Source organism: Salmo salar, chromosome ssa16, assembly GCF_905237065.1.
Source record: "Salmo salar chromosome ssa16, Ssal_v3.1, whole genome shotgun sequence".
NCBI lineage: Eukaryota > Metazoa > Chordata > Actinopteri > Salmoniformes > Salmonidae > Salmo > Salmo salar.
In genome coordinates this window covers 65,244,772-65,271,127 of record NC_059457.1, presented here as the reverse complement: position 1 = coordinate 65,271,127, position 26,356 = coordinate 65,244,772, and the positions used below count along the sequence as shown (strand labels likewise).

Genomic DNA, 26,356 nt, shown 5'->3' with positions numbered 1-26,356 from the left:
TTGCGGTACTTTAAATATCAAATTACAGAATAAGCCTACGCTTTTGCTGTCATCCTATACTTTGCTTAAAAAAACAAGTTTGTCTCAAATTAAATTGGATGTAAAAGGTAGGGTTGTCCAATTGTATGTCCATCCTGTGAATCCGTCCAATGTCATGTATGCCTTATTTCACTTTCAATAAATTGCATGTTTCTCAAATTGAATATACGAAAATACATGCTTCAAAAATGTATCCTTTATTAGTCAGTTAGACATCAGAATGCTTTAGGGCACAGAATTAAACCAACGCTCAAAGTTCAGTTCTAATTTTAGGTTAATCTGGGTTCTGTATGTTGACTGCACTTGGCTGTAGGTCACAGATGCAGGATGTTAAAGTTTTAACAAACAGCCCAAAACATACACGACCAAACACCAGATGGTGTATTTATCTTACCCTAGGTCCTAGGACAAAAGTGACATTTCAAGCAACAGCGTCAAGCACATATTCTAGACACATTTCCAAGTCATCCAGAAAAGCACACAATCTGCAAGCAACCCACCAAGACCGAACAATACACTATGATCAGGTGAATGATTAATGGTTGGAGCCAAGCCCAGGTCTGACGAGGCTGCCAAGCCCAGGTCTGACGAGGCTGCCAAGCCATCTTCAGTTGGCTCATATGTTGATACTCCATGGTTTGAATGTTCCTTTCTTTGGAGATGGAGCCTTGAGAGAAAAAATATATATAATGCCGTTAAAACGAATGTTGTTGGAGAAAGGGTATTGGTGAGACCAAAACAGTAGACATGGGCCAGTTAGTGGCCTAGTCCTGAACTAAAAACTACGTTCAATGAAGCATTTTCATCAAACAACTTTTTAGTCTAGAACTAAGCTTGATCTGTGTCCTCTGGAAAAACAGTCCTTTGATATGAAGAAATATTACCATCTCAGTGAACTGGTCCTCACAGGCCATGCGTATCCTCTCAGAAGTAGCAGGGGAGCTTAGAGGGAAGCTGTCCCCTAACCCCCTCTCTCTACGGGCTGCAGCAACTGCCTCCTTTATGGCAAAGAAGATGGTGCTGGCCAAGAACACTGGAGGCTCGCCTATACCCTGTAACAACATGGCCGACCATCAATTACCACTTAGGAAGTGAGTCCTCAGGAACCTTGAGTGAAAGCATTTTATTGTGTTTTATACGACAAATAAACTTGAACTTTGACAATTTGGCATGGTGCAAATTGTTCAGTCCAAAAAATGCTCTGTATTTAGGCCTAATTGATGACTTTATGGATGTGTCATGTCGTTTGTCTTGCCTTGGACCTGTAGATGGCATGTGGGTTCTGTGCGTTGGCTAGCAGGTGGACATTAAGCTGAGGAGGGACGTCACAGAGGGCAGGAATCTTGTACTGGGACGGACCCCTGGTCATCAGAACCCCCTCAGGAGAGAACTGCAGCTCCTCTATGGTGTACAGACCTATGCCCTGGACGAAACCTCCCTCGATCTGGAATATATAGCACCATGTTAACTTTGTCTCAAGGCATATTGGAATGTATGCTACTGAAGATGTCCTATATTGATCCATAATACTGTAGAAATATATAGCCACTAGACCTGTGAGTGGTAGACAGTACTGTACCTGTCCTATATCTAGAGCTGGGTTGAGGCTCCTCCCGACATCCATCACAATATCTGTTCTGAGATTCTGCAACAAACACACAGCTAATTGTATAAAGCCAATGACGCCCTTAAGACATAACATATAAAACAAAGGCTCATACATGCTTATTGCAAGTTCTAGGGGATGCCTGCAGATACAGTATGAAGTAGTGTTAATGAACATTTCACTGATTTAGACCAAGGGTAATACTACTGTACTTTGTGATCTCCAGTGAGACAGTCGATCTCCACTTCTGAGCAGCAGGCCCCAAAGGTGAAGTAATAGTAGGCTGGACCCTCGCTGTTCTCCCAGTCCACACCCGTGTGAGGTCCCCTGGAACCCATACGGTGCCCGTATTAGGATAGCCTACTTGTGACTGAGACGTTCCTAATATGAGCGCCGTAAATCGTGCCATTGCAGTGATCACGGTCTTACAACAGTCAGTGATACGTTGCATTGCTTCATTACACACTACAGTCTACAGTATTGATAGAGTACGTACAAGAAGAAGCCAGTTGCAGATAAGCTGACCTTCTGGCAATAAGCCTCAAAAATCTGTGGGAAAGAACAAGTTATTGTATGCTATACCATTATTGAGATAGACACAAAAACATCATTATATTGAGTTTATTATAGTCTGGTGGATGTTTGTTGATTACCCATTGTTGCCATGTATATTTGGGATGATTTTCCATGACTGGCTTCAAGCGCCCCATCAGTTTCTCACAAGCATCCTAAAATCATACACAGTAACATTTGGTAAGAGTACAATAAACACATCTATACCATATGTCTTTATAAGCCTATGAGAAGCCTGTGATAACAGAACATTGGAGCTAGCCTGGTCCCAGATCTGTTTGTGCAGTCTTGCCAACTCCTATGGTCATTGTCCAAGGCAGTTGGCGTGACAACACAAACAGATCGGAGACCAGGCTTCGTTGAAATACCTTGACTGCCATGCCCACTGCGTCCGTGCCAAAGGAGGCTGCTGAGGGTGCAGCATTGGGAATGTTGCCCGTACAGGTCTCTTTGATGTGGATTGAGGACATGGGCACCTTCAGGACACGACTGGCAATCTGGAGGGCTTTTGTGTTGATTCCCTGACCCATCTCTGTGCCCCCGTGTGCCACCAACACCGAGCCATCCTTGTAGATGTTCACCAGAGCTGCACCCTTGAGCAGAGGAGGAACAAGATTAGGAACAACTGTTATATTATATCTTTATGGGGATGAACACAGTTTATACTGTGGGCTCCCGAGTGGAGCAGCAGTCTAAGGCACTGCATCTCAGTGCTAGATGCGTCACAACAGACACCCTGGTTCGAATCCAGACTGTATCCCAAACGGCCGTATTTAGGAGTCCCATAGGGCAGCGCACAATTGGCCCAGCATCGTCCGGGTTTGGCCGGTGTAGGCCGTCATTGTAAATAAGAATTGGTTCTTAACTGACTTGCCTAGTTTAAATAAAGGTTACATTTAAAAAGTTATTTCTCCACAGTAACTTACAAGTGCTTACAGCTATGAAAATAAGTATCTGCACACCTGAACCAGACACAAGTTACAGTGTTTAATGAGCTAAGCTTTCAGTCAACAATGTCCTTTGTCAGAGCATCTTCCTAGCACAGTGGAAAAATGAACATGGGGCATTCTAAATTTGACATATGTTTAAAGGGAGTTCATCCACACCTGGTTGTAGAAGCCTCTGGAGAAGCCGACGCCGAACTTCATAGGCACAGCAGAGATTCCCCTCTTCTTCCAGCGGTTGGAGGTGTTGAACTGCTGGATGGCCTGGAGGCGATCGTGGTACCCAGCCTTGTCTAGACACTCGTCCCAGCAACGGAGCATGTTGCGGGGGGAGAAGAGCTGCTTGTGGTGGGTATAGCACTCCTCCTCCCGGTACATGTTGATCTCCCTCACCTGCAGAGACACACCAGGCCACATTCATCTTCAGTAGGAAGATTGGATGGATAGATGAAAGGTGGGTAATTAACTAACTGAACATGACCCTGAACCCTCCAGTAACCTCTCACTAACCTTCTGTGGAGGGAGGCCACATTTGACAGCCACCTCGTGCAGCACGCTCTCCATCACCATGAGTCCCTGGGGTCCTCCGAAGCCTCGGAACGCTGTGTAGGAGGGCAGGTAGGTCTTACACACCAAGCCACGCCCACGCAGGTTAGGGATCCTGTAGCCATTGTCCATGTGAAGCAGGGCTTTCTCCATGATCTGAATCACAGCACATTACAGGGAAATGAAAATGTGTCTTAAGCTAGGGTGTTTCTGCTGTCCGTTTTGAAACGTGGTGAGAATCATCAGTCCTTGTTTTCTAGGACCTTTCAACTGATATCAGGCAATATTTTGGACAATCGCAGATAACCATTGAGTCATACGCAGTATTGAATTCAAAGTTCTTAACAAACTTACGACTGATGATTCATTCAGGGTACACCCCCCGTTACTGTAGTAGGTGATGTCTGCTGCCATGATGGTTCCATCGTTGTTGTATCCCACCTGAGAGAAAACAGGTCGTTAGAAATGCTAAGGTAAAATTCCACTGATGATACAGTTGTTGTTGATGATGCTCATCTGAGAGGGCTACTCTACAATACCTTGTATTTTCCTAGGAAGGGGTGTCTGCCACTGGTGATCAGCATGTCATCTCCACGTTCCAGAACACAGCGTACTGCTCGCCCTGTCCTACAATGAAAACATAGGCATATTTACTCTAAGTATTCAAGGTATTATATGTATTCAAGGTATTATATGTATTCAAGGTATTACATGTATTCAAGGTATTATTACATGTATTATATGTATTCAAGGTATTATACTGTATGTATTCAATGTACTATATGTATTCAAGGTATTATTAAATGTATTATATTCCACTAACGTGTGTTATCAACACTCTGTTGAAAGCTCTTACTTGACTGCAGCTATGGCAGTGATAGCAGAGAGGGAGGCAATCTTCATGACTTTGCCACCGAACGCTCCCCCCAACCTCCTCACGTGACATGTGATCTTGTTGGAGTCGATGCCCAGAGTGATTCCTACCACTTCCTGGGGTTGCAGGGACAAAACAAAAGGACATTCAAATAACATGTTGGTATAACATTTCGATTGGAATACTTTTTTTTTGATCATATCAATCAACCAGCATTGGGGCACTGATGGTAGTCGTGTGTCAAAAATCAAAGATTCCGATTGGCGGGAAAGGGTTAACAAGATGCCAATATCCAATGTAGCTAGCTACATAACAGAGGAGAAAACTAAAACATAGATAGTTTATGTGTGTCTAACCTGAGTGTATGCTGAATGCTGGCTGGCCACAAACAGTTCCAGTTCTCCATTCTCTCCTTTGGGCACTGCAATAAGGCCCTGAGTCTCCATGTAGAAATGCTCCTGACCTCCCATGTAGATCTCATCTGCTCACAACACAATCACATATCATCAAGACATTTGAAGACATGAACTCGCATTAGAAGAAGAAGATGCACAGACGTAAACCATTGCGTTTTACCCTCCAGAATCTGATCCACTGTCTCAAAGGCTTTGTCCATGTCTCCTCTCTCCAGCTTCCTCTTTAGGTCAAAGAAGGACTGATGCTGGATGGCCTCTTCTATTGTGAAGAAGACAGGAAGTAGATCCTGGTAGGTGACCTTTACCCTTTGAGCTGCTCTCCTGGCCTGCTCTTTGCTCTCTGCTACCACAGCCCCAATGATCTGCCCCACACAAGACACCTGCACAGGAACAACCAATCAACAACCCAATCAATCAATCAATCAATCAATCAAAAACCACCATGGTAAGCCAATATACAGTATAATAGACCTCTCATAATTAGAAATGCCATTAGAACAGACGTTCTCCATTCTCCTCAATTATCATCCTCAGTCATTGCCATGGTCATACTTTCTGTCTATGGTACGGTGCTACAGACTGGGAATGGTAGTGAGAGGGTACAGTACGGTAGCCTACCTCCTCCTCAGCAAAGAGTTCCTCTGGGTTATTGAACAACATCCGTCGGTTCTGACCAGGGACGTCACCAGCTGATAGGAACTTGACTACCCCAGTCATGCCAAGTGCTTCAGATGGGTCAATGTTGCTGGTTTTGAAGTGGAATAAAGACACATGATCAGAAAACCTACATGCGGCCTCCTGAGTGGCACAGCACTGTGCTTGAGGCATCACTACAGACCCGGATTCGATCCCAGGCTGTGTCGCAGCTGGCCACGACCGGGCAATCCATGAGGTGGCACACAATTGTCGCAGCGTCGTCCGGGTTAGGGGAGAGTTTGGACGGACGGGATGTCCTTGCCCCATCGCGCTCTAGCAACTCCTGTGGCGGGCCGGGCTCATGCACGCTGACACGGTTGCCAGTTGTACGGTGTTTTCTCCGACACATTGGTGCGGCTGGCTTCCGGGTTAAGCGTGTTTCGGAGGACGCATGGCTCTCGACCTTCGCCTCTCCTGAGTCCGTACGGGAGATTCAGCGATGGGACAAGACTGTAACTACCAATTGGATATCACGAAATTGGGGAGAAAAATATTATAATAATAAGAAAACCTACATGCAATTTCTAAAAGACGAGTCTGGATTTAGGTGATTATCTTATCATACAGATCCAACTGTAGAAGTTTGTATGGCCAATCCAAAAACAGTGACACAGTACCATAAACTCACATGATCTTGGCGTGAGCTCTGGTGCTGGTCACCATGAAGATAAAGAGTTCCCCCTGGACAGGTGGTATGTCATCGTAATACTGGGCCTCTCCTGTAGCCTGATGGAAGGCTGCTTGGTGCATCATGGGATGGCCCACAGGGTCCTGGGAGGATTGGGCATTGGACACAAGCTGCAGAGGAAAGAGAGACACTATGGGGATACAACCATCATCCATTGGAGTAAGTTGTAACTGTTTACATATAAGCCATTGTTGATAGCAAACCTGGAAAGAGTGATGTCCCTGGGGCACTTCATTTTTGAAAGGCTTGAGAGCACTGAGGTACTCAAGGGGTAGAAGACACACGTTCACATCCTGCAAAATTGGGTAGAAATCAAGAAACATGAAGCATAATAAAAATTATTGTAAAACAACTTTTAGAGAGCCAATGTAATATTGCTACTCACAAATATTGTCACATCCCTCAGATTCAGCAAAACAAGTGGCAGATTTGATGTTTCGCTGAAATATAATTAAGGATTGTGCCTGTCCTGTATATGTACCTTCTCTCTGAGCTCCTGGAGGACCTGCATGTAGAATTTGAAGAAGAAGCTGGTGGTAAGGGTCTTGCGATACTCCACCTTCCCTCCGTGGGCAGAGTCAGATAGCTCCACCTCCTCCTCCAAAAGACAGCAGGCATCAGCCAGAAGCTCCTCCCCCCAGGACCTGAGGCAATCAACCAACACTTCAATTGCAAATCACAAGTTCACCAGATCACCAGATCACCAGTTAAGTTCACCAGTTCAGTTCAGTTTGGTTAATTTCATTCTGTTTGATGTGATGTGTGTGTGAAGATACAGTGAGAGAAAAAAGTATTTGATCCCCTGCTGATTTTGTACGTTTGCCCACTGACAAAGAAATGATCAGTCTATAATTTTAATGGTAGGTTTATTTGAACAGTGAGAGACAGAATAACAACAACAACAAAAAATCCAGAAAAATGCATTTCAAAAATATTATAAATTGATTTGCATTTTAATGAGGGAAATAAGTATTTGATCCCCTCTCAATCAGAAAGACTTTCTGGCTCCCAGGTGTCTTTTATACAGGTAACGAGCTGAGATTAGGAGCACACTCTTAAAGAGAGTGCTCCTAATCTCAGTTTGTTACCTGTAGAAAAGACATCTGTCCACAGAAGCAATCAATCAATCAGATTCCAAACTCTCCACCATGGCCAAGACCAAAGAGCTCTCCAAAGATGTCAGGGACAAGATTGTAGACCTACACAAGGCTGGAATGGGCTACAAGACCGTCGCCAAGCAGCTTGGTGAGAAGGTGACAACATTTGGTGCGATTATTCGCAAATGGAAGAAACACAAAAGAACTGTCAATCTCCCTCGGCCTGGGGCTCCATGCAAGATCTCACCTTGTGGAGTTGCAATGATCATGAGAACGGTGAGGAATCAGCCCAGAACTACACGGGAGGATCTTGTCAATGATCTCAAGGCAGCAGGGACCATAGTCACCAAAACAATTGGTAACACACTACACCGTGAAGGACTGAAATCGTGCAGCGCCCGCAAGGTCCCCCTGCTCAAGAAAGCACATATACATGCCCGTCTGAAGTTTGCCAATGAACATCTGAATGATTCAGAGGACAACTCGGTGAAAGTGTTGTGGTCAGATCAGACCAAAATGGAGCTCTTTGGCATCAACTCGCCGTGTTTGGAGGATGAGGAATGCTGCCTATGACCCCAAGAACACCATCCCCACCGTCAAACATGGAGGTGGAAACATTATGCTTCACCGCATCAAAGGGATGATGGACGGGGCCATGTACCGTCAAATCTTGGATGAGAATCTCCTTCCCTCAGCCAGGGCATTGAAAATGGGTTGTGGATGGGTATTCCAGCATGACAATGACCCAAAACACACGGCCAAGGCAACAAAGGAGTGGCTCAAGAAGAAGCACATTTAAGGTCCTGGAGTGGCCTAGCCATTCTCCAGACCTTAATCCCATAGAAAATCTGTGGAGGGAGCTGAAGATTCGAGTTGCCAAACGTCAGCCTCGAAACCTTAATGACTTGGAGAAGATCTGCAAAGAGGAGTGGGACAAAATCCCTCCTGAGATGTGTGCCAACCTGGTGGCCAACTACAAGAAACGTCTGACCTCTGTGATTGCCAACAAGGGTTTTGCCACCAAGTACTAAGTCATGTTTTGCAGAGGGGTCAAATACTTATTTCCCTCATCAAAATGCAAATCATTTTATAACATTTTTGACATGCGTTTTTCTGGATTTTTGTTGTTGTTATTCTGTCTCTCACTGTTCAAATAAACCTACCATTAAAATTATAGACTGATCATTTCTTTGTCAGTGGGCAAATTTACAAAACCAGCAGGGGATCAAATACTTTTTTCCCCCACTGTAGGAAAGGAGAGATCACTATTACTGAATATGTTGTATGAATAGAACACTAGTGTGAAGGAGGAGTTTGTGAAGAATGAATATCTCAACTCCTGTATTATAAAGAAACAACTGTGATTATAATGGAGTAATATTGTGAGGAAGTGTTTGTAGAGTAAAATAAACAACTGTAATTATCATGGAGTAATATTGTGAGAAAGTGTTTGTAGAGTAAAATAAACAACTGTAATTATAATGGAGTAATATTGTGAGGAAGTGTTTGTAGAGTAAAATAAACAATTGTAATTGTAGAGGTAAAAAAAAACACCAGCATTGGGGTTACCAAACCTACAATTACCTTTAAAATTGTTAAAAAGTAGATCTGTCTCCATTTAGTGCATATTCATCTTAAAATAGTAGACAATGACTGTGCAGCAAGTAATGAATATCCAACAGAGATTGGTAATAGTATATAAACTGACATTTACTCCTGAGGTGCTGACCTGTTGCACCCTCTACAACCACTGTGATTATTATTATTTGACCCTGCTGGTCATCTATGAACATTTGAACATCTTGGCCATGTTCTGTTATAATCTCCACCCGGCACAGCCAGAAGAGGACTGGCCACCCCTCATAGCCTAGGGAGTTTTTCCTAGCCACCGAGCTTCTACACCTGCATTGCTTGCTGTTTGGCGTTTTAGGCTGGGTTTCTGTACAGCACTTTGTGACATCAGCTGATGTAAGAAGGGCTGTATAAATAAATTGGATTGATTGATTGATGATAAAGGAGTATAAGCCAATTTGAAAAATGGTTTCAACAGTGTTGTTATTCTCTTTGACATTTGTCTTAGAAATTTGTATTAAGAATATTAGGAACACAATAATTTGTCATACTGTCACATCCTGACCAGTAAAGGGGTTATTTGTTCTTATAGTTTGGTCAGGACGTGGCAGGGGGTATTTGGTTTATATGGTTCGGGGTGGTTGTGTATGTAGAGGGGTATTTGATTTATTAGTCCAGGGTTTTGGTTATTGTTCTATGTTAGTTTATTTCTATGTTCAGTCTAGTCGTTTGTATTCTATGTTTAGCTAATTGGTGTTGGGGCCTTCAGTTGGAGACAGCTGTCTATCATTGCCTCTGATTGAAGGTCCTATTAATAGGAATGTGTTTGTTTTGGGAATTGTGGGAGATTGTTTCTTGTTTTGCGTTATGCCTGACGAGACTGTCTAGTTCGTTTGTTTTGTATACGTTGTATGTGTTTTTCCTTCTTCACTCAATAAAAAGAAGATGAGTATACATTTTCCCGCTGCGTTTTGGTCTACACCCTACGACACCCGTGACACAAACTATTCAATGTGTCTGGATTTCCTGAATCATAAATGCCCTTTTGTTCTGGTCTGTCCTCTCTCAAGGTTATGGTGAAGGTGACCACAGATGGTATCTAGATGCATGGAAGGGATAATTAGACCGAGAACAGTGTGAGCCCCTTCCCCTCTAACTGGCTGAAGTAATGGCAACAATGGCGTTCACTATGGCCTTTTCTCTCAGGAATACAGCATCCAGAGACCGTCCATGTGGAGTGAGCATGGAGAGAGATCACGTCTAAACTTCTCTCATTCTGCTGGTGTACTAGTCGGAAAATGGACAAGACAGAATGGACCGTAAAGGATGGTGTTGGCAGCTCGTCTGTTTGGGAAAATCTGATTATTCCCCAGATATTGAAATCGGGACATTATCAAGGGCCATTCACTTTGACATGCATGAGTTACATGTGTGCCATTGGGAGGATGAACTGTAAAGCTATCTGAAGAAGCAAATGAAGAAATGCCAGAAGAATGAGTGCCGAGTGATAGTCGCAACATGAAGCACTACGGACTGTCATTCTAAATTTGTTTTGGATAATTTACCAATAGTTCTACTTATGATTCGGAAAGGCGAGAAGGAGAGACAGAGCGCTGCCCCTAAACTCTGAGGAGAGCACAAAGTGAGGGGAGGGTGCACTGCTCATTCTGCAGGTGGTTTCTGAAACTAATTAAGAATCCAGTGAGTCTAGGGAGGTTAGCAGAAAACCTACTAGATTGTAGCTTGGGCGAACCATAATTGGGACATTGATAGTACGGGCTTTGTGGTCCTTGCCCCAATCTCATTCTCAACAAGGGTGCTGTGAAATTATTAAACATGGATTCTCGCTCTTCCCTGTTCAAGTCAATATGTTTTCGAGGTGGCGTAGAACATGTGAGTGATCATTGATCCAGATGAGGGACTGTTGGAAACTGACTAGAGCACATTTTAGTATGTTTATAACTATATACAGTGCATTCGGAAAGTACTCTTAACTTATTCCACATTTTGTTACGGTACAGCCTTACTCTAAAATGGATTAAATTGTTAGTTTTTTTACCCACATCAATCTACACACAATACCCCATAATGACAAAGCCAAAACAGGTTATTAGTTTTTCCTAATTTATTAAAAATAAAAAAACTGAAATATCACATATACATACAGTACCAGTCAAATTTGGACACACCTACTCATTAAATGATTTTTTGGTCAAATAGCCCTTTCACAGACTGGAGGTGTGTTATAGGTCATTGTCCGGTTGAAAAACAAATGATAGTCCCACTAAGCACAAACCAGATGGGATGATGTATCGCTGCAGAATGCTGTAGTAGCCATGCTGGTTAAGTGTGCCTTTAACTCTAAATCAATTACCAACAGTGTCACCGGCAAAGCACCATCACACCTCCTCCTCCATGCTTCACGGTGGGTACCACACATGCGGAGACTATTCGTTCACCTACTCTGCGTCTCACAAAGACACAGCGGTTGGAACCAAAAATCTAAAAGTTGGACTCATCAGACAAAAGGACAGATTTTCACCCGTTTAATATCCATTTCTCTTGTTTCTTGGCTAAAGCAAGTCTCTTCTTATTATTGATGTCCTTTAGTAGTGGTTTCTTTGCAGCAATTCGACCATGAAAGCCTGATTCATGCAGTCTCATCTGAACAGTTGATGTTGAGATGTGTCTGTTACTTGAACTCTGTGAAGCATTTATTTGGGCTGCAATTTCTGAGGTGCAGTTAGCTCTAATGAACTTATCCTCTGCAGCAGAGGTAACTCTGGGTCTTCCTTTGCTGTGGCGGTCATCATGAGAGCCAGTTTCATCATATCGCTTGATGATTTTTGCGACTGCAGTTGAAGAAACAAACAACATTTGTAGAATTTTGTAGATTTGACGTAGATGGTGGTGGGGTGGCTGGAATGACGCGGGGAGCTGGGAAGTTGCTGGTGTAGCCTGCAGTTGGTGTATAGCCCGGAGCACCTCGTCCAACGCAGTCCCAAGGCACTCCAGGCACGAGTTGTGGTGGCGGAGCTTCGCTCCTACAGCAGAGAGGTCGGGATGTCGGGATGTGCAAAATATAAAGTACTCAGGAAAATGTAAGAGAGATTCCTCTCAGGAAAACAAAAAACAAAGACAAATGGCAGAGGGAGTATATATACAGTGATAGAGTGGGGATTGGAACCAGGTGTGTGTAATGATGTCGAGACAAGTCCGGGGTTGATGAGTGAAGGGTGTTTCGCAGTAGTAGGTTCGGTAGCAGTTGGAAGGCCGGCGACGCCGAACGCCTGAGCTGGACAAGAGGGGGAGCCAAAGCGAAGGCTGGTGTGACAACTGATTGGCTCAAACGTATTAAGAAGGAAAGAAATTCCACAAATGAACTTTTAACAAGCAACACCTGTTAATTGAAATGCATTCCAGGTGACTACCTCATGAAGCCGGTTGAGAGAATGCCAAGGGTGTGCAAAGCTGTCATCAACGCAAAGGGTGGCTACTTAGAAGAATCTCAAATATACACTGCTCAAAAAAATAAAGGGAACACTTAAACAACACATCCTAGATCTGAATGAAAGAAATAATCTTATTAAATACTTTTTTCTTTACATAGTTGAATGTGCTGACAACAAAATCACACAAAAAGAATCAATGGAAATCCAATTTATCAACCCATGGAGGTATGGATTTGGAGTCACACTCAAAATTAAAGTGGAAAACCACACTACAGGCTGATCCAACTTTGATGTAATGTCCTTAAAACAAGTCAAAATGAGGCTCAGTAGTGTGTGTGGCCTCCACGTGCCTGTATGACCTCCCTACAATGCCTGGGCATGCTCCTGATGAGGTGGCGGATGGTCTCCTGAGTGATCTCCTCCCAGACCTGGACTAAAGCATCCGCCAACTCCTGGACAGTCTGTGGTGCAACGTGGCGTTGGTGGATGGAGCGAGACATGATGTCCCAGATGTGCTCAGTTGGATTCAGGTCTGGGGAACGGGCGGGCCAGTCCATAGCATCAATGCCTTCCTCTTGCAGGAACTGCTGACACACTCCAGCCACATGAGGTCTAGCATTGTCTTGCATTAGGAGGAACCCATGGCCAACTGCACCAGCATATGGTCTCACAAGGGGTCTGAGGATCTCATCTCGGTACCAAATGGCAGTCAGGCTACCTCTGGCGAGCACATGGAGTGCTGTGCAGCCCCCCAAAGAAATGCCATCCCACACCATGACTGACCCACCGCCAAACCGGTCATGCTGGAGGATGTTGCAGGCAGCAGAACGTTCTCCACGGCGTCTCCAGACTCTGTCACGTCTGTCACGTGCTCAGTGTGAACCTGCTTTCATCTGTGAAGAGCACAGGGCGCCAGTGGCGAATTTGCCAATCTTGGTGTTCTCTGACAAATGCGAAACGTCCTGCACGGTGTTGGGCTGTAAGCACAACCCCCACCTGTGGACGTCGGGCCCTCATACCACCCTCATGGAGTCTGTTTCTGACCGTTTGAGCAGACACATGCACATTTGTGGCCTGCTGGAGGTCATTTTGCAGGGCTCTGGCAGTGCTCCTCCTGCTCCTCCTTGCACAAAGGCGGAGGTAGCGGTCCTGCTGCTGGGTTGTTGCCCTCCTACGGCCTCCTCCACGTCTCCTGATGTACTGGCCTGTCTCCTGGTAGCACCTCCATGCTCTGGACACTACGCTGACAGACACAGAAAACCTTCTTGCCACAGCTCGCATTGATGTGCCATCCTGGATGAGATGCACTACCTGAGCCACTTGTGTGGGTTATAGACTCCGTCTCATGCTACCACTAGAGTGAAAGCACTGCCAGCATTCAAAAGTGACCAAAACATCAGCCAGGAAGCATAGGAACTGAGAAGTGGTCTGTGGTCACTACCTGCTGAACCACTTCTTTATTGGGGGTGTCTTGCTTATTGCCTATAATTTCCACCTGTTGTCTATTCCATTTGCACAACAGCATGTGAAATTTATTGTCAATCAGTGTTGCTTCCTAAGTGGACAGTTTGATTTCACAGAAGTGTGATTGACTTGGAGTTACATTGTGTTGTTTAAGTGTTCCCTTTATCTTTTTGAGCAGTATATTTAGACTTGTTTAACACTTTTATGGTTACTACATGATTCTATATGTGCTATTTCATTTTCGTTTTAATGTATTCACTATTATTCTACAATGTAGAAAAGTCAAATTAAATAAAAAACCTTGAATGAGTAGGTGTGTCCAAACTTGACTGGTACTATAGGTATTCAGACACTTTACTTAGTACTTTGTTGAACCACCTTTGGCAGCGATTACAGCCTCAAATCTTCTTGCGTATGATGCTACAAGCTTGGCACACCTGTATTTGGGGAGTTTCTCCCATTCTTCTCTGCAGATCCTCTTAAGCTCTGTCAGGTTGGATGGGGAGCATCGCTGCACAGTTATTTTGAGGTCTCTCCAGAGATCTTCGATCGGTTTCAAGTCCAGGCTGTGACTGAGCCACTCAAGGACATTCAGAGACTTGTCCCGAAGCCACTCCTGCATTGTCTTGGCTGTGTGCTTAGGGTTGTTGTCCTGTTGTAAGGTGAACTTGTCCTGATCGCTCTGGAGCAGGTTTTCATCAAGGATATCTCTGTACTTTGCTCCGTTCCTCTTTCCCTCGATCCTGACTCGTCTCCCAATCCCTGCCACTGAAAAACATCCCCACAGCATGATGCTGCCACCACCATGTTTCACCGTAGATGTCATGCTGGTATGAAGAGAGTCGGGAGAATGACGCAGGAATGCGTAATCGTTTTTTTTATTAAAACCAAATTACGGCGTGCCGTGTAAATGCACGGGGACGAAGACCAAACAAACACGTAACAAAAACACAGGGTTGAAACCCAAACAAAAGCACGAGGAGTACCTTGAATAAATAACACATTACGGGACGAGACCCGTAATCATCTGCGAAATCCACAAGGGCACGAAAGCACAAAACACACAGTACAGGTACTCACACGCACCAACAGACATTGTAACAATAATCGACAGCCCAATAGAAACCAAAGGGCACACTTATACAAGTACTAATCAGTGGGAAATAGGGGACAGGTGTGCGTAATGAAAGTTCCAAAGGGATCCGTGACTGTAGGGATAGTGCCTGGTTTCCTCCAGCTGTGATGCTTGGTTCTCCCATCTCCACAGTGGAACTCTGGAGCTCTGTCAGAGTGACCATCGGGTTCTTCATCACCTCCCTGACCAAGGCCATTCTCCCCCGATTGCTCAGTTTGTCCGGGCGGCCAGCTCTAGGAAGATTCTTGGTGGTTCCAAACTTTTTCCATTTAAGAATGATGGAGGACACTGTGTTCTTGGGGAACTTCAATGCTGTAGACATTTTTTTTGGTACCCTTCCCCAGATCTGTACCTCGACATAATCCTGTCTTAGAGCTCTACGGACAATTCCTTCGACCTCATGGCTTGGTTTTTGCTCTGACATGCACTGTCAACTGTGGGACCTTATATAGACAGGTGTGTGCCTTTCCAAATCATTTCCAATCAATTGAATTTACCACAGGTAGATTCAAATCAAGTTGTAGAAACATCTTAAGGATGATCAATGGAAACAGGATGCACCTGAGCTCTATCTCGAGTCTCATAGCAAAGGGTCTGAATACTTATGTAAATAAGGTATTTCTGTTTTTTGCAAACATTTATAAAAAACTGTTTTCGCTTTGCCATTATGGGGTATTGTGTGTAGTTTTATGAAGAAAAACATATTTAATCCATTTTAGAACAAGACCGATTGAGCTGGAATGGCATTTTGTTGTGTGATGAGAGATGTAAATACAATTGTGTATTGCGTGATCATAGAACGGAGGCCATAAGTCTCTGAGTTTGTAAACCTCACCGCGAATGTTTCGTTATCATTGTTTGTTCATTTATAATATTTGTTCATTTTTTTTATCATTGTGTGTTCATTTATAATCATTTGTTTGTTTTTTAAATTCATGTTTTATTATCATCGTTTATCCATTTCTAAGTAATTTCCAAATTCATATAAATTGAACATTAGGAGGCTATTGTTCAAGAGGAGGGACTGTTGGATTCGGGGTAAACTTTGAACATTGATATGCTAAAGACATGATAGATCAGAAGCATGGTATATAAAGGAGTGAAAGAGACTGGTTTTTATGTTAGAAATTAATGGTTCTCTGTAGAAAGACAGAGTGGCTGTGGGATGTGCTGGGTGGAAGGGAGGGAGTCACGTGAGTGCGATAGGTGATATGGTTGGAGAGCATTGGATTAGACATCAAGGGGGTTGAGGTCAGGTCAGGTCACCTTAAGGGAGACAGAACGGTTTACTACTCTATCACTTAGTCTTCCTGTCGAACCATAAGATGTAAGGATTGGAGAGAAGGAGGGGTGCCTAAAGTGGAGTATATATATATATATATATATATATATATATATATAAGACTAAGTGATATAGATATATATATATATATATATATATATATATATATATATACACACACTTGTAGTGGTGGAAACATGTCTTTGTCTGAATACAGTTGTGTCGACCCTTTGGGAAGACTTAAACTTGGTTAAGCTTTTCTAGTGTGCGTGAGTTATTTACTCTGAAAAATTAGAACCTAACAGTTCGAATTAAAATTCATTAAATATCATACAAATTGTAAAATATCATACAAAATGGATTATGGAATTCTAAAATGTAATAAATACCATACGAAACATAACATATCATACTAATTGGCAGAGGGGTGGACTCGAGTCACATGACTTGGACTCGAGTCAGACTCGAGTCACAAATATGATGACTTGCAACTCGACTTTGACTTTAACACCAATGACTCGTGACTTGACTTGGACTTCAGCCTTATGACTCGACCTGACTTGATACCCTCCCCAAGCCCAAATATTAAAAATGATATGATGCTATTAAAAAAAAGTGTGCAGCGCATCAACTCTTCATTTAACGGATTACAGGTTGAATCGGACAGCAGCCAATCAAATTGTGCCAGCTGAGAAAAAGTTGTGCGTGGCAGTGCAAAGGAACATCAGCGGGAGAATTCAGATGGAGCCCTTGGAAAGATGATACCCAAAATTATTATTTTCGGATATAAAGACGACGCTGTATCAACAAAAAAACGGATTGCAACTTGCAAAACATGCGGGAAGAAAATTACAGATGGAGACGCAACAATTTCTAACTTTGTTCGACATTTGAAGCTGCACAAAGAACGGTAAGTCATGGCTAATATAGCCGACAGCTATATATTTTATTACTTTACTAGTGTATCATGTAGGCTAACGTAACGTTAAATCAATGAGCCTCCACACAGTCAGTCAGTGATCATTGCACCCAAGATTGAGCTATAACTGGCTAGGCAGCTGGTAGCCTAAATCCTGCCTGATGTTACTGCTGTTCCTAAAACCATTGACATACGTTAGCCTACTGTAACCACACAGAGAGAGTGAGTGTGTGTGTGTGTGTGTGTGTATGTTAAGGTTGGGCGATTGTGTACAAGTCTACATCGCCCGATTGCACCCCATAGCCATCCTCGATAGTCGATCATTATTGGGGGGGTCTTTCTCATGGCTTTGCATGTATTTCCATGGAAATATAACGTTTATTTGGAAAGTAATAAATATATTTTTAAAAGCATTAATGATTTGCGTAAATGTAATATACTAACTATTACTCTTGAATGAAATGGTATTACATGACTTGTTTAGGACTCGAAACTCAAAGTTTAGGACTTGAGAATTGACTTGATACTTGACGTTCTTGACTTGAGACTTGACTCGGACTTGTCTGTCTTGACTTGGGACTTGAGTGCTAAGACTTGAGACTTACTTGTGACTTGTAAAACAATGACTTGGTCCCACCTCTGCTAATTGGAGTATCCAGGATTTACTATGTTACGTCTACCCCGAATTCCAGGTTGAAACTATTGCCGTGTATTTGAAAATACTCAAATACACTGACTGAAATACACTCGCCCCATGCATTTAACCCAGGTATTTGGAAAATTGTACTTTAAATAAGTATTTGAAAAACCTTTCAAATAGTAGGCTATTTAAAGGAAATTGCAGATAATTTGGGCCACATTATTTGAAAATACTCAAATACACAGAAAATAAGTATTTAAATAATCAAATATTTGAACCCAGGTCTGCAATGTCTGTATGTTGTTGTCAGTCTACATACCGTCCAACAAGCTTCTGGCATGTGCGTCCAACCTTGACCAGTGTGGCTCCCACTCCTCCGTAGTAGATGTTGAGAGACTCCACGATGTTAGTGCCCTCCCTGAAGACCACCTTCATCCCAGCGTTGACTATGGAGAAGGCAAACTCCCTCCTCTGGGCCTGACGGAAGGCGGACACAAACTCCCACTGCAGAGATCAAAGTAAAAGTAAATACTGTACTACAATCAACAAACATAATACAGTCAACAGACATAATACAGTCAATAATCAACAGTCATCCTCAATACAGTCAGACCATTTCTCCAACCTCAAAACCTCAGAACAGATTATTCATGTTTACTTACCAATTAACCAAATCTTCAGTACCCAAAGCTTTATATAAAGCATCATGCTTTTGTGCTGACATCACATTCACAACAGAAAGAGGTCGGAGTTATGAGTTAAACTAAGGTCATCATCAATATCCAGAGTGGTATTTGTATGAGAGAGTAAAGCAGTTATTCCTCACTGGTTTGGAGTAGGGGATGTCAATGGACAGGAGGACTTCATCTGGTCTAAGCGCTGTCTTGCCAAAGCCAGTGAAGAGTTCTTCATTCAGAGTAATCGCCCGTGTCCCATTTTCTACAACAAAAAGACAGTTTCATACTACGAATCTAGGCATCACTCAATCAACCATGTCCTTCCCATTTAGATCATGTGATATTGAATGATCACGAACTGAAAGAAAAGGATCAAATCAAGGAGAATCAATGCTTTGGCCAACAGTACCTTTAGACATGACCTGCAGCGTGCAGTCCAAGGCAGCTAGAACACTATTGAGATCATACTTTGGGTTGGCACTGAGGATATTGCCTCCAATGGTCTGTAGACATGGGACATCAAAAAAACAGATCAAATAAAGCACATCAATAAGGCTTTCAGGCAAGAGTAATGCAGTGGTCTAATGTCATACGCCTATTGCACGACAGTGGTCCAGCGACACCCTTTTCACACTACATAGCCAAGCCAAGCTGTACTGTCTGTGCTTGCCTGGTTACGCATTGACCATAGTTTCTGGAACCATACTGAAAAGGACAACGTGAGGAGAAAATATCTGAGCCAACACAGTTAAGTTTGTTGGGTACATACAGGTGTGCTATCTTAATTTGATAATTGTGTTGTCACAGAGAATTTTCCTGTGCAGGAGGAAATGCAAATTCTAGTGTATTCAAGGTTTAAAAAGGCTTCTAAAGTTGGCAATTTAAAAAGTCAGACTTGATTTATCCTAACTAAAAATGTATCAGCCGATACAAAAATGTCCATTAATTATAATCCACATAATAATTAAAGTGTACTGTTGCTGCAGGATTACTTTCCTGCTATGAGAAACTGGTCAAATTATGATAGGACATCTGTATCTGTAGGTAACAGTTATAGGGCTTACAGCCATGTTGCGGATCTGTTTCCCTGCTAGACACCGTAGGGTCTGTAGCAGGGCCTGGTACCCCCTGGTTCTCTCTGCCTCCATCTCCCTCACAGCCCTCTCCATCTCCTCCTTCAGGCTGGACAGGGTGCAGACTGCCCCCATACTCACACCTGCATGGACATGAACACACAGCAAGTAGATGACGAAAAGCTGAAAAGTTCTTTCAATGAACGGACAATAAATACACTTCTAAACCTACCATCCTTCCCCCACGTCACAGTATGTAAATCTGAAACTCTCCCAGCGTAGATGATGAGAGGATGATGGACTCCTTTCACTTGCATATTTGGTCCTGCTCAAAGTAAATACACACATAATAGATACAATGTTGCTTAGTAGTCGTCAGGATTAACATTTTTTTTGTACCGTGTACAATGTATGGGTCTATTTTTAATAGGACAAAATATTTCGGGTAGAGTGAAAAGTTCTGAAACACAAAAGCAAGATGGCAAAGCAAAAGGTTAGTACCTATAGTTGTGTTGCCAACCACCACAGGGGCTTCAGAATATTCTGTTTTCAACTCAAGCAGATTGGTCAGATCTACTGGAGATATCAACTTCAGCCTATCGCCTTGGAAACACAGACTGCCACAGGCACGTTTCTTTCCCATAATCTGGTATAGAGAAGAGTGAAATCAAAGTTCTCTGCAAGTTAGTTCTGTTTGAGTTGACAATAGACAAGTCTTTTTACTGTGAAGACTGAATCTAACGTACCATGAGTTCTGGAGGGAAAATTAGGTCCTGGGATGGGTCAAGCGGTAGAACTTTGTCCATATGGAACAGCTCCTCCGAGATCTGACAAGGTATCAAATATTTATTTAGGACACAATCATTCTTTCCTGGTGTCATCATTTCAACTACCCCTCAATTGAAAAAGCTACTTTGCCCCTTGGGCCACCGTAGTTATATGCTGTGATTACATTTACATGAAGTAGTGTTACGGTATTCTTTGGACTTTAATTTATCTGCATATCCAGCACTTATATTTAGCCTGACAATGAAATGTTTTACCATTTTATTTTCATGACAACCAGGGCTACAAGTAGAGTACTACACAAAACAATTAGATATAAACAGTAGAATTCATGACTTTTATTACGTAAAATAAGGCCTGCCAAAGCAAAAACGTATTTATATGAATGCTGTTAGTACAGAAATGGTTCGCTTACTGGGAAATGAATATCCAACTAGTCAATGACAACTGTGTGGAGTTTGTGACAGCAACTATGTGAGCGTATTATAGACACTATGCCACAACAGACACAAAACGTGCATATCTGTGAGTCTCAGCTTTTCATTGACAGCTTTTAATAGTTTATAGCTGAAACCAGTCGAACTCTAAAGACATTTTTGTAAAAGACCCAGCCCCACGCCCCTTCGGGATCCGCCCTTGTCTCACAAACACCACTCTAGCTCATCCCCATTAATCACACAGACTAATGGATGCAGAAGAAATATAAAAGCCAATGGTTCACCCCAGAAGTCTGTAGCTCAAAAACACAATGTTTAAAGGTATTAAAAGTCCAAAACACGCCGGCGTTACGGTGGGACTCATTGGGTTAAAGGGACTATACCATTCCCTAACGCATCTTGCGCATGTATAAGGTTGGAATTCATTAGGTGAAAATGTAAAGTATTTAACTCACATCACTATCCTTGTGTTGCTTAGTTCCATTCTCTATACAGCACTTTCCCCCTGATTCTCCATTCTGGCCATTCTGGCAACATCCCTCTCCATTTTCTGATGCCTAGTGATATGTAACACATGCATTTTACAGAACATGTTTCAAAGCAATCAAAAGAGAAAACGTGCATTTTGGTTAAGAGAAATGTACTTTGAATCAAGCAACTAGCTTGTGGAAATAGGTTAAAGGCATTACTCACATCACAGAAAGTTTTGAATCCATCAATGATCGGCCTGTAGCCAGTACAGCGGCAGAGGTTTCCTTTGAGAATGTGGTCAAAAAACTGTCAATAACGTTTGAAAATAGCTAGCGATGAACCTACAGCCAATGTTTTTGTAGAGACCTTTGGACTACTAAAGATGATAAAAATAATAATAATAAATAGCGTATGTTTTATATTTTTATCTATAAAATATAAATGAATTACCTCCTAGAGCCTCTCTGATGTCTTCCATGGTGGGATGTGGTTTGTTCCTCAGTAAAGTGTACATGGACATCACCATGCCTGGAGTACAGAAACCACACTGAGAGCCATGGGCCTTGGCTATACGCTCCTGCAAGAACATAGACATATCAGCTTTCCTTACAAAAAATATCATCCAGCCACAATGAATGGTGAGCTCCACTTGTAGGATTTAGGATCACAAAACCCTATATAACCCTATAGTAGGACCTACCTGAACCGGATGCAGTTTGGTCTTGGTGCTGCCAATACCCTCCACTGTTACCACAGCAGCCCCATGCAGTGTGCAGATGGGCTGCAGACAGGCGTTAACAGTGTAGTGGCTAGGATCAGTGGTCAAGGATATAACAAGCAGTGCCGTGTCAAATAGAATAGTGTGATGGAAACTGAAGAAGATTCCAGTCATTTTACTGCAAAACTATGTTTCTCAGTCATGATATTTTGTGGCGGTGTTATTTAGTAAAATATTAAATGAAATGGTTTGCTTCCCACATATGGTTGTGAGGGCACTATTAGAAAGAAAGGATACAGAACTCTGTTGTGGAGTTGGTCATATCTGGACACCATGACCGTGCAGGCACCACATCCACCCCCTCCACAACCATACTTAGTCCCAGTTAGAAGCACTATATAGAGAAGAGACACATGTAGATGATTTTGGCTAAGCATTTTGAAATGACTTTCACTGCTACTCAACCCTGCACCTTAGAGGCTGCTGCCCTATATATATACTGCTCAAAAAAATAAAGGGAACACTTGAACAACACAATGTAACTCCAAGTCAATCACACTTCTGTGAAATCAAACTGTCCACTTAGGAAGCAACACTGATTGACAATACATTTCACATGCTGTTGTGCAAATGGAATAGACAACAGGTGGAAATTATAGGCAATAAGCAAGACACCCCCAATAAAGGAGTGGTTGTGCAGGTGGAGACCACAGACCACTTCTCAGTTCCTATGCTTCCTGGCTGATGTTTTGGTCACTTTTGAATGCTGGCGGTGCTTTCACTCTAGTGGTAGCATGAGACGGAGTCTACAACCCACACAAGTGGCTCAGGTAGTGCAGCTCATCCAGGATGGCACATCAATGCGAGCTGTGGCAAGAAGGTTTGCTGTGTCTGTCAGCGTAGTGTCCAGAGCATGGAGGCGCTACCAGGAGACAGGCCAGTACATCAGGAGATGTGGAGGAGGCCGTAGGAGGGCAACAACCCAGCAGCAGGACCGCTACCTCCGCCTTTGTGCAAGGAGGAGCAGGAGGAGCACTGCCAGAGCCCTGTAAAATGACCTCCAGCAGGCCACAAATGTGCATGTGTCTGCTCAAACGGTCAGAAACAGACTCCATGAGGGTGGTATGAGGGCCCGACGTCCACAGGTGGGGGTTGAGCTTACAGCCCAACACTGTGCAGAACGTTTGGCATTTGCCAGAGAACACCAAGATTGGCAAATTCGCCACTGGCGCCCTGTGCTCTTCACAGATGAAAGCAGGTTCACACTGAGCACGTGACAGACGTGACAGAGTCTGGAGACACCGTGGAGAATGTTCTGCTGCCTGCAACATCCTCCAGCATGACCGGTTTGGCGGTGGGTCAGTCATGGTGTGGGGTGGCATTTCTTTGGGGGGCCGCACAGCCCTCCATGTGCTCGCCAGAGGTAGCCTGACTGCCATTAGGTACCGAGATGAGATCCTCAGACCCCTTGTGAGACCCTGGGTTCCTCCTAATGCAAGACAATGCTAGACCTCATGTGGCTGGTGTGTGTCAGCAGTTCCTGCAAGAGGAAGGCATTGATGCTATGGACTGGCCCGCCCGTTCCCCAGACCTGAATCCAATTGAGCACATCTGGGACATCATGTCTCGCTCCATCCACCAACGCCACGTTGCACCACAGACTGTCCAGGAGTTGGCGGATGCTTTAGTCCAGGTCTGGAAGGAGATCCCTCAGGAGACCATCCGCCACCTCATCAGGAGCATGCCCAGGTGTTGTAGGGAGGTCATACAGGCACGTGGAGGCCACACACACTACTGAGCCTCATTTTGACTTGTTTTAAGGACATTACATCAAAGTTGGATCAGCCTGTAGTGTGGTTTTCCACTTTAATTTTGAGTGTGACTCCAAATCCAGACCTCCATGGGTTGATAAATTGGATTTCCATTGATTATTTTTGTGTGATTTTGTTGTCAGCACATTCAACTATGTAAAGAAAAAAGTATTTAATAAGATTATTTCTTTCATTCAGATCTAGGATGTGTTGTTTATGTGTTCCCTTTATTTTTTTGAGCAGTATATATATATATATATATATATATATATATATATATATGGAATCACTGGCCACTTTAATAATGGAACACTAGTCACTTTAATAATGTTTACATACTGCTTTACTCATCTCATATGTACAGTATATACTGTATTCTATTTTACTGTATTTAGTCAATGCCACTACGTCATTGCCTGTCCAAAACTGCACTGTTGGCATTTCGTTACAACATCTGCTAAATATGTGTATGTGACCAATAAAATTTGATTTGATGAACATAGACATTATGTGCTGTTATTTTAATAAAAAAGGTATAATTTTGTTGAGGAAAAGTACCTTTCCTTCTGAGGAATTTGAGGAGCACCTCCTCTGGATCGGCATTCCTCTCTAAGATCTGAAATGTGTGCACAAGTGCACACACACACACACACACACACACACACACACAAACACAAACAAACACACACAGACAGACAGAGATCACAATCTATTCTAAGACAACAAAGCCTCTGTCTGTGAAAAAAACAGTAACAAGGCATATTTACATCAGGAGACAGGAAACACTCTGGAGAGTCAAAATTATATCACGGGTGGCTTGAGAATTTCATACTCTCTGCATCTAATCTATAGTATTATCTGTGACTATAATCAGGACATTGGTGTATCAGTCTGCTGACAATCATGTGCTTTACATAAAAGTCAACATTTTGAGGTGGGAGGACTGGGGGAATCTGTATCAATATATTGAATACTGTATAAGAAAATATTTCAGATGCAGAAAAACTGTAGATTATACAACATTATACATTTTAGAAAGCTGCCTTTTGTTTAATATTTTCTTACATGGGTTGAAGTGATATGATTTCCTCATACTAACCATAGAAATAATATAAAGTATCACAAACACAATAGACATTTACCAGACAACTGCATTGCGTAAATTACAATTATTATTCAATTTCATTTGGAACTAATGTCAATTGAGCTGCTCAGCAAAAGGAAAATATACTGTCCTCTGCAGTTTGAAAATGTGGCCTAATGTTATTCCAAAAGACCAGTACAGTATTATTTTTTATATATTTTTTTATTTCACCTTTATTTAACCAGGTAGGCAAGTTGAGAACAAGTTCATTTACAATTGCGACCTGGCCAAGATAAAGGAAAGCAGTTTGACACATACAACAACACAGAGTTACACATGGAGTAAAACAAACATAGTCAATAATACAGTAGAAAAATAAGTCTATATACAATGTGAGCAAATGAGGTGAGAAGGGAGGTAAAGGCAATAAATAGGCCATGGTGGCAAAGTAAATACAATATAGCAAGTAAAACACTTGAATGGTAGATTTGTAGTGGAAGAAAGTGCAAAGTAGAAATATAAATAATGGGGTGCAAAGGAGCAAAATAAAGAAATAAATAAATACAGTAAGGGGAAGAGGTAGTTGTTTGGGCTAAATTATAGATGGGCTATGTACAGGTGCAGTGATCTGTGAGCTGCTCTGACAGCTGGTGCTTAAAGCTAGTGAGGGAGATAAGTGTTTCCAGTTTCAGAGATTTTTGTAGTTTTTGTAATAAATGGTCAAACCAACATCTAATAGAGACTAAATAAAGTGTTGATCCAATATGACTAAGCATAGTCTGGATCTTTTGCTCCATTACTGGCAAAAGATCTGGTAAAAAATTATAAGAATTTAAATAGGTAAGAACAAATTCGTATTTACAATGACGGCCTACACCAGCCAAACCCGGACGACGCTGGGCCAATTGCACGCCACCCTATGGGACTCCCAATCACGGCCGGTTGTGATACAGCCTGGATTCCAACCAGGGTGTCTGTACTGACGCCTCAAGCAAGATGCAGTGCCTTAGACCACTGCACTACTCGGGAGCCAATTTGGTTGGTCAAAAGACCAATAATAGAGCAAAAGATCAAAATTGGTCTACCTGTGTGAACACAGCCGTAGTCACATATTAGAAAAATATAATTTCTTACCTTTTGACCATTTACATAGAAAATCAATTCACTGCAACTGTTGGGAGAAGACATCCTTGATATTTACTCAAAAGCAGCAATCTGAAACTCTGTCTCTGAATTATCATTTGTGGCAGTTTAAATACCTTTGGCATTGGCCAACGTCACATGGTTTGAGCTTGACAATCATTTACACACATTATCAAACAAAGTTATATCATGACAAAGAAACATTACATATAT

General features: G+C 42.6%; 1 protein-coding gene across 1 annotated transcript; it reads right to left on the bottom strand.

Moving 5' to 3' along the window:
• Nucleotides 1–220: 220 nt before the first annotated feature.
• Nucleotides 221–26,309, bottom strand: aox5 (aldehyde oxidase 5). Its single transcript, XM_045697585.1, has 33 exons — nt 26,135–26,309; nt 24,475–24,532; nt 22,403–22,499; nt 22,088–22,196; nt 21,838–21,964; nt 21,610–21,671; nt 21,372–21,473; nt 20,440–20,520; nt 20,195–20,339; nt 19,926–20,018; nt 19,685–19,836; nt 19,030–19,123; nt 18,770–18,882; nt 18,263–18,447; nt 6,864–7,026; nt 6,586–6,675; nt 6,323–6,492; nt 5,617–5,743; nt 5,159–5,378; nt 4,939–5,063; nt 4,565–4,698; nt 4,248–4,335; nt 4,063–4,149; nt 3,673–3,864; nt 3,325–3,555; nt 2,587–2,811; nt 2,299–2,373; nt 2,142–2,194; nt 1,858–1,972; nt 1,619–1,684; nt 1,295–1,483; nt 924–1,091; nt 221–706 (listed from the first exon to the last, which is right to left on the bottom strand). The coding sequence occupies exons 1-33, from the start codon at nt 26,186–26,188 to the stop codon at nt 656–658; spliced, it is 4,041 nt and encodes a 1,346-aa protein (XP_045553541.1). The 5' UTR covers nt 26,189–26,309; the 3' UTR covers nt 221–655.
• Between the last annotated feature and the right edge of the window lie 47 nt (nt 26,310–26,356).

What these genes read in the sequence shown, in the direction of transcription:
- aox5 (XM_045697585.1), bottom strand. Translation starts at nt 26,188, where the DNA reads ATGTCTTCTCCCAACAGTTGCAGTGAATTGATTTTCTATGTAAATGGT. An exon ending in GGTTGGCAACACAACTATAG is followed by an intron (nt 20,019 to 20,194) that starts GTACTAACCTTT and finishes TACTTTGAGCAG; the next exon opens with GACCAAATATGCAAGTGAAA. An exon ending in AGCATTCAGCATACACTCAG is followed by an intron (nt 4,699 to 4,938) that starts GTTAGACACACA and finishes CTGCAACCCCAG; the next exon opens with GAAGTGGTAGGAATCACTCT.